This window comes from Grampus griseus (genome assembly GCF_964374135.1).
Source record: "Grampus griseus genome assembly, chromosome: 5".
Classification (NCBI taxonomy): domain Eukaryota; kingdom Metazoa; phylum Chordata; class Mammalia; order Artiodactyla; family Delphinidae; genus Grampus; species Grampus griseus.
In genome coordinates this window covers 6,511,752-6,525,394 of record NC_138998.1, presented here as the reverse complement: position 1 = coordinate 6,525,394, position 13,643 = coordinate 6,511,752, and the positions used below count along the sequence as shown (strand labels likewise).

General features: G+C 41.8%; 1 protein-coding gene across 2 annotated transcripts in view; it reads left to right on the top strand.

Annotated features, from left to right (window-relative positions):
• The window catches only part of KAT2B (lysine acetyltransferase 2B), a 102,624-nt gene that overhangs the window by 48,946 nt on the left and 40,035 nt on the right, over positions 1–13,643 (top strand). For both annotated transcript variants that reach the window (XM_082654324.1, XM_082654325.1), the window contains exons 3-5: positions 83–228; positions 5,250–5,342; positions 6,851–7,032. In XM_082654324.1, coding sequence (XP_082510450.1) covers positions 83–228; positions 5,250–5,342; positions 6,851–7,032 — 421 coding nt within the window. The remainder of the gene's footprint in view (positions 1–82; positions 229–5,249; positions 5,343–6,850; positions 7,033–13,643) is intronic.

The window sequence follows — 13,643 nt, the reverse complement described above, 5'->3', positions numbered from 1 at the left end:
CCCGAATGTTCCATTTTAACATGGAGACTGTTGGTGGTTTCCATCTACTTCTCACCTGTGTTCCTTTGATCTTTATCTTAAGCCGCTCACGTTTCTCACCTGGAGAATGTGTCAGAGGAAGAAATGAACAGACTCCTGGGAATCGTGTTGGATGTGGAATATCTCTTTACCTGTGTCCACAAGGAAGAAGATGCAGATACCAAACAAGTTTATTTCTACCTATTCAAGGTGAGACTTCCACATTTTGAAGGGCTTTTCTTCTTTCTCTCACTGTTCAGATATGCTCATTATCAATGGGCCAGGTCACGTGGGAACGCTCTCAACTTAGATACGTCTGGCCCTCGGGTTTGCAGGAGCATGTGTTTCTCCGTGAGGGACTCTCTAAAATGACCCACTGTACTTTGAGCACATCACTCTCCTCGAGAGCCTTCCTACTTGTACACAGAGCTGAATATCTTTATGCGCTTATAGATTTCTTTCCATTGCCTATCCATCCATCCAACAAGAACTTACCACATACCTGCTCTATGCATGGCACTCGTGTAGGCATGAGGGATAGATCAGTGGGCAAAACAAAGTCCTTGCCCTCATGGAGTTTACATTTCAGTAAGAGAGGCAGACAATCAACAAGTCAACAGTATGTTTGCTGGTGGTGATAAGTGCTGTGAAGAGAGACAAAGCAGGGGAAGTGGCATCAGAATGGCAGGGATGCCGGGGGGCTGTGGCGACCTGGTGCTAAGGAAGAGCAGTTAGGAAAGGCCTGTCTGCGATGACAGTTGAGCAGAAACCACAGCGGGGGCATGAGAGCCACCCCTGAAAAGGGCCGGGGAAGCGCCTTCCAGGCAGGGGCGTGTAGACCATGTTCCGAGTGAGCTGGACGTGACCCCCCAGCATGGTGGGGCCCAGGCGGCAGGGGGAGGCAGGAGAAGTGGCTGGAGGGATGCTGCTAAGATAAGACCTCGACTCTTCAAGGGGAGGAATCAAGAATTTCCAGATTTGTTTTGGCGTCTTACTGCTGTTCTCTGTGCCTGTTGACACCAGTCACCTAGCACTGCTGCCACTCCCCGCCTCTGCCTCTTCATGGCTCTGCCTCAGCTCCATTGGGTCCCAGCCTCTCCTTTCCCACTGATATGGGTCTCCCCACGCTGGTGCTGGCGATCAAGACTGACAGATGGGGGAGGGAAACCGGGGGTGGGAAAATGGAGAGGGGAAATTCAGGTTGCCAAAAATAGATGCACAAAGGAGGCCGACAGAAGGAATAATTTAAAAAGACCCAGAACCTGCTACTGAGGGCACTGTTGATTATGTTGTATTGTGTAACCCTTATAAGGATCTCTAAAAACAAAAACAAAACCCCAAACACTCCCCTTCCCCTCGGGGCTTACAGCCAGGAAAAGTTTGCCTCTCCTAATGAGGGCTGGGCTTCATTTTGTATGACAAGGAGAGATCCATTTTCCTTTGAGTTTCCTCTTTTGCTTTGGCTGCTAGGAATCTCAGGGCAAATTTTATACCCAATTCTTAGAACGTTGGTGAGAGCAGAGGGGTCTGAATTTACTTGAAATATGTGATTTTCCCTTTTCCCCTTTTATTAACTTTTGTTTTTTATTGTACTACTGGGGTTTGGGGGGTCGATGGGGAACAGGAGTGGGAGAGGGAATTCTATTTTCAACTTGTGGAGTCACGTGGGGCTGTTAACACTAAAACGGTAAATGTTGGGGCGGGGTGTAGGGGGAGGGAGGAGAAGGCAAGGGAGAGAGACCACAGCCATTAGCAGGCGCCAGGCTGCTCCAGGTGACAACTTGTTGACATGACCGTGAGGCCTGAGTCATCTGGACTGAACCCTGGCAGGTTCATACTGTTTAGAGCTTCTTTGGAAAAAGGCCTTAGTTGAAGGAAAACAACGTCTGCATGACTGCAGCTATTATTTGTCTTGGAACTCAGCTCCCTGGCGGGCGGTTCCTCACCGCCCTGCTGGAAGGGAAGGTTTCCATCCTGTCGGCCTCCTCTAGGTTCTGTTTATAACCAACCAACAGGCCAGAAAACACTGCTCCGCTTTGAAGTATGTTTTCTCTCTCCCCTTCTTACCTCTCTCATCTTTAGCCATGCAAATATCTTTGCTCTTGAGAACAAAATCCAAAATATTCAGCATTCTCCCCTCTCCTCCCCCAAAGTCATTCTTGGGGCAAATAAGTTATAAATCATCCGTTTCTTAGTTTCGGAAGAGGAGTTCCTGTGTCTCTTATGTCTCCATAATTAAATTAAATTAAAATGTTATTGTGCATTTTAGTAGCATTTTGGAAGCTTCTGCCTTAGAGGTTGAAAATGAACTCGGTGAAAAGCTGCTTCCTGAAGCTCATTTTATCCCAGTGTTTGTCAGCGTGGTTCTGGAGCTCAGCTATAGCTGGGTCCCAATCCTGGCTTCATCACTTAGTGAATGTGACCTCAGGCAAGTCGCGTTTCCTTATCTATAGACAATGATAGCACCTACTTCAAGAGGTTGTTAGGAGGATTAATGAGGTAATACAGATACAGAGCCACAGAGAGTGCCTGGCAAAAGTCCGGAAGCAAATCCTTGCTGCTATTATTGAAGTCTTCGTACATACGCCTATTTTACCCCAGCTTCATCCTTTTGTAGATGAAGAAGCGGAGATTCGACACCTCCCCAGTTCATCCGTCTACCTCCAAACTGAAACCCTCAGTGGGTCAAGTTCCCAAATGGTCTTACTTTAACTGGACAAAAATGTAGGCAGCCAGAATTATTTGTATCTAAATCTGATAATCAGTCTTTTTATATCCTTAGAAACACATACAACAACTTATCATCATGGCACCTTTATTTTTGTAAAGATGGGCATGATACATTGATAAGATCAGCAAATACTACATGTGAGTAATTTATTTGGCACCTCTAGAAGGAAGTGAGGCCCTTGTAAGACCCGGCTCAGGGGGCACACAGGGTGTTCTTCAACCTTGGGGGTTCGTCTATTTCCACTAACTCCTGGGAGAAAGTTTGCCATGTTTTGTTTCTATTGAAAAGGCAATCAGTGGAGAAAGGAGAGAAAGATGTAAATAAATGTGTAATAAATAAATAAATATGTAATAAATAAATGAGTGAATGAATGAATGCATGGTCGTATATCATAACTGGCCCATGTGTAAAGGTTACTGAAGGTTCAAGCAAAGGTTGAAGGTAAAGAATTTCAAGATCAAATTTATTTTCAAACTAGGTCTTAACGAGTGGTTCCGCGTTCTTTTTACTCTCTGATATTTGCTCTTTGAGGGCTTTAAATTCCAATGGCAGGGATTAAGAGCGACGTTTTTTGTTTTATGGGCGTTGAGATGCCAGAACACTTGGCCCGCATTCTGTGGATGGAGAGGAAATGAAAAAAGACCTCAACAGTGAAAGTTGCCAATTGAGAGCCCTACGGAATTCCTTCCGGAAGAGCCTGGGCCCTGGATTATGCGTGCGACACACAGCCGTCACACACAGCCCTTGCGCACACAGTGGACCTCGGCCTTTCAGGGGTTTAAATCAGGCCATCCAGAGCATGAGCACATCTGCAGCGGCCTGGGTGGGCGTGTGCAGAGGGTGCAGTGTCCACCAGCCTCTGGGTCAGCAGAAGGCACGAACAGAGTGGGGAAGGGCGAGTGAGCAGGAAAGGTGTGGCGCGGCTGTGTGCTCCCGGCTGCCCAGAACACGAAGTGTTTAGCTTCTCCCAGCTCTGGCCATGGGCGTGAAGGCAAATTGCGTTACCTGGTAGTCACCCATGTTGTTGATCTAAGGATTTACTAACATGTAATTAAGATAAATAGAATATGGTAGCTTCCCTTTGAAGGCTGTGTGTGTGTGTGTGTGTGTGTGTGTGTGTGTGTGTGTGTGTGTGTGTGTGTGTGTGTGTGTGTGTGTGTGTGTGTGTGTGTGTGTGTGTGTGTGTGGGGTGTGAGGTACTGTGTATTTCAGAGAAAAGCCTAAGCTTAAAATGTCTCAAAATAAGATGTTAAAATGAATTCCCTGGTGGTCCAGTGGAATTCATTCCACTGCAGGGGGCGTGGATTTAATCCCTGGTCAGGGAACTAAGATTTTTCTTTAGCACGTCACGATTGCAGCCTGCATGTGCATGCCGAAGGCACCGCCAAAAACAAAAAGACAAAAACAAACAAACAAAAAAGAATGCTAAATTTGTTACTCGTACGTATTACCTTTAATCCACATCTTGGCTGATTAAATATCTTAGGAAAAAAATAACATCAAAGTTTAAATGGGGCTTCTAACCTCCAACTGATGCAGCCTCAACTGTACTGAGCCCTTAAATTCCCTCCAAGGCTGACCTCCTACCTCACCTTCCTGCAAATGCTTTTCCGTCCTCTTGTGTTTCATGTTTGTCCTCCCTTCCAGACTCAGTTTATACCCTTCCTCTTGTGTGACATCTTCCCTCGGTAAGGCAGACTTCTGAGCTCTCATCCTCTGGGCTTTATACTGCACTTACTGCCTTTGCAACTTATTTGGAATTTCTCTTCTGCCAACCTTTTTTTTTTTTTTTTTTCCTTTTGTATGTGGGAAGACAGCATGGTATGGCCTGGCCCAGCTCCATTATGTGGCCTCTTTTTTTTTTTAAGGTTTTGTAATACTTTTATGATATTATTAGTATTAAGCAAGACAACATTATTAATATTATTTAGAAGTATCGTTAAGACCTAAATTCTGATAAACAAAAACAGGAAGAGTTGACACATTAAGTAAATTAAAATAAAAAAAAATTATAGAGACCATAAATAAAGCTAAAAGGCAAACAACAGAATGGGAGAAAATATTTGTAATCTTTTTTCTTTTTCAATTGAGGTGTAGTTGTTTTACAATGTTGTGTTAATTTCCACCGTACAGTGAAGTGAAGTAGAGTTCCCTGGGCTATATAGCAAGTTCTCATTAGTAGTTCTCATTAGTAATCTGTTTTATACATATTAGTGTATATATGTTAATCCCAATCTCCCAATTCATTCCATCCCCCTTTTCCCCCCTTGGTGTCCATAAGTTTGTTCTCTACATCTGTGTCTCTATTTCTGCCTTGCAAACCAGTTTATCTGTACCATTTTTCTAGATTAATGTGGCCTTTTTCCCCAGCAAGATTGTAAGCTTGGAGAGTCCATAGTGTCTGTGTGTGTGTGTGTGTGTGTGTGTGTGTGTGTGTGTGTATGTGTGTGTGTGTGCGTGTGTGACACTGACTGATTTTTTTTAAATGATTTCCTTACAGCTCTTGAGAAAGTCTATTTTACAAAGAGGAAAACCTGTGGTTGAAGGCTCTTTGGAGAAGAAACCCCCATTTGAGAAACCTAGCATTGAACAGGTAAAGAGATACAAGAGAAGCCCCTTTTTTAGTGCTTTAAGGCTGAACAAACGTTCTCATTTTCATCCTCATTGATGGCTTAGAGATGTTCAAGTCGGTAGGAATTGTCTTGGGCCCTTTGGATCGGAAGTGAATACTTAATGTAATAAATGATCTAGCTTGTGTCTCTTAGGGTTGCTGAACGCTCAGAATTCACTGTGTGTTTGGGAAAGAAAAAAATTAATAGAGCATGTAGTTCGTCAGAACACATGAAATGGGCTGTTTCTTGGTGTTGATTTTTGTTTGTTTGTTTTTGCGGTTCACGGGCCTCTCACTGTTGTGGCCTCTCCCGTTGCGGAGCACAGGCTCCGGACGCGCAGGCTCAGCGGCCATGGCTCACGGGCCCAGCCGCTCCGCGGCATGTGGGATCTTCCCGGACCGGGGCACGAACCCGTGTCCCTTGCATCGGCAGGCGGACTCTCAACCACTGTGCCTCCAGGGAAGCCCCAGTGTTGATGTTTTAAAATTAAGTCTTTGTCCCTCTGTTTGCACTGTTGAAAAGTCTATTGAGGCGAGGGAATTCAGGAGCAATGTGAAAAACATTGTAAGTCAACTAAAAAGCAAGCACAGAAAAGAAATGAGATTTTGTTTGCAGAAATTGGCTTCCTGGTACATTAAGATTCCTGTAAAGAAGCCGAGATTTACTTGGGGAATCTGTTGATATGTATAGACCTTTTCTATTAGGTGTTGTCAGGATTTCTCATCAGTATCAATTTTTTGGCCCATCATTGTTCGCCTAAGTAAATCTCAGATACTCTGGACTGAATTTCTTGATGAGAATAATTACAGAAGACATGATATCAGAAACAAATAAATGTATTTTATCAGTTAGTTTTTCATAGAAAAAACGTTGTCTCCAATCCCTACGAAATAAGAATTCATTGTTCCTTTATTTGAAATTAAATTAGATGGGAGTGTTCTGAAGAAAGATTAAATTTAATCCACAAATCCACAGATTATTATTTTAAAAGGTCATAATTTTGAATAAGAATTTTCTTTTGGTAGGTTTACTAAAACCGAAAGAGGATAGTAAAAGTTCAAATTCTAGTGGTTTAGTTCAAAAATTAAAATTTTATGAATGTAAAAACATTATATTTATCCAAGAATCTCATTATATGTGAGCTACTGTGTTGACAGTACAGCAAGAGTTATGCTGCAAAAGAGCCATATTTTATTGTTTATGGGGTTTTGACTTTTTCGGTCCGTGATTTTGAATTTTTCTTTAGCACGTCACGATTGCAGCAGGCATAGAATTGCAACTCACAGCCTCTGTGTCTTGTCACTTTTCATAGACTGTGATCTGGGGCATGATTCCTTCTGGGCATTCCTGTTTTCTAAGAGGGAAAAGGAAGAGGTTTTTGTGAATAGAGAAATGTCTTTTCTTTTGCTAATGACCACCAACGGGGCTGACTATGTGAGTGTTCAGGATTGCACAGCTGCGTGAATAAATTGCCTTTCCTCCTTTTAAGGGTGTGAATAACTTTGTACAGTACAAATTTAGTCACCTGCCATCCAAAGAAAGGCAAACAATAGTTGAGTTGGCAAAAATGTTCCTGAACCGCATCAACTATTGGCATCTGGAGGCTCCATCTCAACGAAGACTGCGATCCCCCAACGATGATATTTCTGGATACAAGGAGAACTATACAAGGTAAGCAGACGGGCAGTTCTTCTTCTTTGGCCCATAAAGTACGTTGCAGACGTAACATTGCTACTTGCCTCTGCAAGCAGAGGGTTGCCCAGTTATCACGGGACTCCATCAGTTAGAGAGAACGTCGAATTTAACTCCCCAGATTCCTACTCTTCATTCATAGCGTGATGTTTTGGAGGGTGAGGGATCCAAATCATCTAGACCTGAACTCTTTAATAAGATAGTTGCCAGCCACATGTGGTCACTGAGCCCTTGAAGTGTGGCTGGCATGAATGGAGATTTCTAAGACGGTACAAAAAAAGAAAAAAAGAATGTCAACTATTTCATTAATAGTTTAATAGATTTTTATATTGATTACGGGTTGAAATGGTAATATTTTGGAAATATTGAATTAAATAGAATATATTAAAGTTAATTTCACCCGTTTCTTTTTACTTTTTTAATGTGACTTACTGGGAAATTTAAACGGGTGGCTTACATTTACATGTGTGGCTTGCATGGTATTTCTATCGAGCACTGTTGATCTACATAATTATACTGACTCTGTAATTATTATATAGAGACATCATTAAAAAAAATAAGCAATGACCGTGAATATAATAGTGTTAAAATTTTTTTTTAAAGAAGGAAAGATCACTGTAGTCCCAGCGGCATGGTATAAATAGTATCGTTATACATATTGTCTTACAGTCACTGTCCCTTTAAATAGATATTTTACGTTTGTCAGAATGAAAGAAAATACAAAATTTGCATCCTTTTTGTCCCCCATTCAGACGTTTTACTGGTTGTATTATAGTCTGTTGAATCGATGTACTGTAATTTACCTAATCATGTCCCTATTGGTGGACATCAAACATATTCCTGGATTACACATCCAAGAATTACACATTTTTCTAAAGTGGGAATTTATTTTTATTACTTATGACTTGCAGAATAATAGAATTGACTTAAGAGTCATAAACATGGGCCCTACAAAACAGAATGACTTACATTTATTTTTATTTAAGTAAGACAGTGACTTGTATTATCCATTCTGTTCACCCTTTTTATAACTTTTCCCATTTATATTTTATAGGCACATCAAGCTTGCTTCAGGGTCCCCCCCCACCCCAACCCCGATTTAAAATAGGCAGTGTTTTTCGACAGCTTGTAAAGACCACTTGTACCCAGGTTATTTTCTGTAACAGCGGATGACAAAGAGGAATGGGTGTAGTTGAAGATAAGCTTTTCTCTCTGATCACTGACCTGATTTCATGAGTAAAACCCCCTTTCCCTCTTTTCTCCCCTTTTACAATATATACAATTTGAGTTATAAAGTATTTTATCTTAATAATTGTAAAATTTACAGATTTCTTCAAAATCAACTTTTTAAATTATGTCTTCATTTTCACACCTTCATTTCAGAGTTTTATATTAACAGTAGTTCCTATAGCATCGTTACTCCTGTTTATGAGTTGAGATAATAGAACTCTCAAAAATATGTGTCTTTTAACTCCATCTGTGAACGACTGACAAAGCTGGATATCTGTCAAAGCCAAACCCCTGAAAATATTTGCCTCTCTTTTTGTTTGTTTTTGTCATTTTTTGTCTGTCTTTGTGTTTTTTTCCTTTGGTCGTGCCAACTTGTGGGATCTTAGTTCCCTGAACAGGGATTGAACCCGTGACCCCTGCAGTGGCAGCACGGATTTCTAACCACTGGACCGCCAGGGAATTCCCAATATTTGCCGCCCTTAAGAGAGGAAAAATTGTTTCATCAAGAAGGAGAATTAATTGTGAAGCAGCACGGGAGTTAATGCTGTATTTTAGAAAACAGAATAAAAATACTGTGTAGCACTTGGGAATTACCAAGAAATGGGCGGCACTTATGAAGACTCAAGGAGTCGTAAAAAATAGAAGTCGAGTTCTGGAATGAGCGATGGGCTTGAACCATGGCTCCATCCCTCCCCAGTTCTGTGTGTGTGTTAGAGCTCTCACCTCGTCTCCTGGACCTTCTGTTTCTTCCTCTGCCCGGTCCCACGGCTGCTGTGTGTCCCCTCAGGTGGCCCGTGCCTGGCGTCTGGCGCACAGCACAGGCGCTGGGAAGATGCTACTCATGCTTTCCCCCCAACCCACGCCCTCCAAAACTCAAGTCACTGCCAGCGCGCGACTCTTCAGCTGGAGTGTGTGCAGTGGGATGAGAGGGTAGCGATTTGAGGGTCACTTTAGAAAGGGCTCCGAGAGACAGCCGCAGGGTCCTGGCTGGCCCCGCCTCCTCGCCCCAGCCGAGGGCGGAAGGGTGGAGTCCGATGTGGGGAAGGGAAGCGGCGAGGGGCTTGAGTGAGCCTGTCCTGCAACCTGCCGATTTCTAGGCTGGACGGAGATCAGGAGCCTCTGTAAATAATAAATAAGGGAATGAAGGTAGATATACCTCCCGTCTACCCCTCCTCCCCCCCCCCCACCCCCGGGCTTCCCCACCACCGCCGTGTTGAGGAAGAAAGGGAAGCAGAGAGGAACAACCTGTGAACATTATCACAAGCGAGACTTGTTTCGACCACGTGGGAATTTAAAAAACCACACGCCGCTGCGGCATGGTGTCTCACTGATACCATCTTCTCCAAAATAGGTCCTGTTACAGCTGCAGGCACCACGTGGCGTGTCAGTGAACCTCAGGAGCTGGACTGTTGGTTCAGCATGTAATTTACAGCAGTTGTAGCCATTAGGACCGAGGGGCGGAAAACTCGTGGAGTGCACATCAGCATGAAGATGGGGAGAAACAGGATTCTCTGTGGAAGAGAATAGACTCAGAAAACGATTATGTTCCTCACAAAGCTAACCTGTGAGGATCTAGCCAATAAAAAATTAAATGCAGACTGAACAGTAGAACTGCTTAAATTACTTATCCTCTCTGTTCTGACTTAAGGAAAAACGTAAATATTTTATATGTTAAAAATATCTGGTATATTAATGTTAATATACTTAACCATAATAATTTATCTAAGTATATATTTAATATACCTTTATATGTCCCCCAGAAATCACTGGTGTTGGAAAAAAATCTGGACACATATTTTGAAATTCCTTGAATTCCATGATGGTGTGCTAATATAATTTCACGAGGAAATAACTGGAAAATAAAGTGTCAAAGGAATACGACTTCTTACATCTGACCAACAGAATATGCTAAAGGAAAGTGGCAAATAATTAGCCTTAGATTTTCAGTTGTGCAGACCTCAAAATTAGAGGTCATGCCTATACTGGGGAGATGCATTGTAAGAATACTGAGCAAGTTAGATATAACTAAATTGATTTTGGTGAAACAGTTGTATATAACTACTGCTGTATGAGGTTATAGCCTGTCACCATGCTCCCTGGGCATTCATAATTAGGTGTGTAAATCTAGGGCAGTATTTATCACAGAGCGTGGCAAGAACAGTGGAGTGGCGCTCGGGAGGCCTAGCTTCTAGTGTGGTTTCTAAAAGTAACTAGCCTTTAGTTTGGGAGAACTGGGAGAGGTCACTTAATTGCTGAAAACCTTAGGATTTTCAGTCCAGCAAGTAGGTAGGATGACATGGTCTTCTGCAGTCAAGTTCTCCAATTCTGTTCACGTTTTAAAGAAAGCAAAGTGGTTGCAAATCACCACGATGCCGTTAAGAAGTCAGAGACAGTTGTTTGAACCATCAGTCAATTGCACGCCCATGCCGTCACCGTTAGGCATACAAAGATCCCTGAGCTGTCCTTTCACTTCTTTGGAGAAGACCTGAAACCAGTCGTTTAGGTATAATCTTCTCCTCCAGGTTAGTCTTTGGGGGAGCGTGTGAGCAGTGACAAGGCACACATTCATTCCCGTTTCCTTCTTTCTGTCTCACCACACGCCTGGACTGTGTCATTTACTAGAGCAGTCCCCGAAACACCACACGCTGGCTCATCTTCTGTCTTTTCATACTGTGCCCTTACAGATTTATAAAATAAGATTAGTCTTGCAAGTAAAAACAAAACTAAACTACAAAGTGTAAACTGAGGTCTATAAAAATGATTCTCAGAGGAAATGAATGGCAACCTATTATTTGAAAATTTTTACTAGATAATAATCTATGCTGCCTTCCTCTACTCTGGGGAGAGTGAATGACCTATTAAGCACTTTGGGACATGAATTTATGAATTTATGATAGTATTTATAACCTATCATTGCCATAGCAGAAAGAGCATCTGTCTTTAAGTAGGGTCTCTGACATCTGTGACCCCTATAGATGGATATGCTCCTTTAGACACAAAATCAGCACTGCCAAATAGGATATAATATGATCCACAAAAGTGAGCCGCATATGTGATTTAACATTTCCTTGTAGCTACATTAAAAAAATAAACACAGGACATTAATTTTAATAGTGTTTTATTCACCCAGTATATAAAAATATTATCACTTCACCATGGAATCAATATGAACAATTATTAATGATGTATTTTACTTTTGTATTTTTGGTACTGAGTCTTCCAAATCCAGTGTGTGTTTTATACTTAAAGCACATTTTAATTCATTCACTAAATTTTAAGTGGTTAAAGATAAATGGGGTTCTACCAAAACAGTAAAGTTTTGTTTAATGGAAAAATATTTCACAGCATTTCCATTTGAAAGGAAATTTTATTTATTTTATTTTTTCCTTTATGTATTTTTAAATTTCAGTATAGTTGATTTACAATGGTGTGTTAGTTTCAGGTGTACAGCAGAGTGATTCAGATATATTGATATATATAAATTTATTCTTTTTCAGATTCTTTTCCATTATGGTTTATCATAGGCTAGTTCCCTGTGCTCTACAGTAGGCCCTTGTTGGTTGAAAGTAAATGTTAAGTTGATTAAAATTAAGTAACATTAAAAATGAAGCTCTTTGGGACTTCCCTGGTGGCGCAGTGGTTAATAATCCTCCTACCAATTCAGGGAACACAGGGTTTGAGCCCTGGTCTGGGAAGATCCCACATGCCGTGGAGCAACTAAGCCCATGCGCCACAACTACTGAGCCTGCGCTCTAGAGCCCGCAAACCACAACTACTGAGCCTGTGTGCCACAACTATTAAAGCCTGCGTGCCTAGAGCCCATGCTCCGCAACAAGAGAAGCCACTGCAATGAGAAGCCTGCGCACCACAACAAAGAGTAGCCCCCTCTCGCCACAACTAGAGAAAGCCCGCACACAGCAACGAAGACCCAACACAGCCAAAACTTAAATAAATAAATAAATTTATGAAAAAAAAATTAAGCTCTTCAAGAAAACAAACTTATGGTTACCAAAGGCGAAAGGAGTGGGAGGGATAAATTAGGAGTTTGGGATTAACATATACACACTACTATATATAAAACAGATAAATAACAAAGTCCTACTCTGTAGCACGGGGAACTATATTCAGTATTTTGTAATAACCTATAAGGGAAAAGAATCTGAAAAAGAATTATATATTCACATGTATGTATATACACATATGTGTATATATAAAACTGAATCACTTTGCTGTGCATCTGAAACTAATATAATATTGTAACCTAACTGTACTTCAATAAAAAAAGAAGAAGAAAGAAAAAACATTAAGCTCTTCATTTGTACAAGTGCTGAGTAGTTACACGTGGCTGGTGGCTACTGTATCAGCACAGGTATACAACAGTCTCATCATCATAGAGGCTTTACTGGACAGTACTGGTCTAAATCCTTAAATCCTTATATATCTTCCATTGCAGCAGATTGGACATACTTCTAATATTATTAACATTTACAAACAATCTTACGATAGCCTAAGTCTCATGAAATTGAACTGATGATTATGGTTTGTGATTACATTTGTAGTTTCATAATTAGTTCCCTGGGAGCTGGCCTCCCTTCAACTCCAAATATTTTAACTTCATTTAGTGGCCACAGGCTAACTTCCAGCAAAGATTGGCTTCGAAGGTGATGCATTTCTATGTGAAGTGCCTTATGGATTAAAAAATCAATTAACCTCCTAGCTCCTTCTGCTCCCAAGGTCGCTGTTCCCGACTTGACAAGATCCAGTGCAGCCCTTAAGATGCCCATCTGGGTATTGTGTCATAAAATGACATTTGGGTGTGAATTATTAGGACAGAAAGGTTGAGAGGAGGACAGAAATAGCAGCAGGGTTTTAAGGTTAATTTTGAATCTAGGTAGATGAACTAACACTAATGAAAGGTTTCTTCCCCAAATGTGAAACAGTCCCACCCCATACACAGAACTAAGAAGTAATACAGAATAAGATAAAAAATAAGTCAAGAAGCATGAGTAAGTGAATATTGTTCCACTCTTTATGGAGGGGCTGACAGTTCACTGGGGTGTCCTTCAGCAGTTTGGGTGCATTGGAGCACGGCCCCCCGTCTTAAACAAGATCAGGAAGGCACACAGGGAGGAGAGGGTTTTATTTGGGGAAAGCAGTCCTGTCCTGGAAGAGGATGTTTGGGTCTGCTACCAAGGAGCGGGAGCTGGGCAGTGAAGCCTCGACCCTTGACCCTGGTCTCTGCTGCCCTCTGCGCCCCATGTTGCTGGGAATTTCAGGGCTTGCATCTCCGGGTGACCCTGGAGAAGGTGGGTCCATTGTGGGTGGACGCTCATGTTTTAGCTTCTCTTGGCTCAACGAGC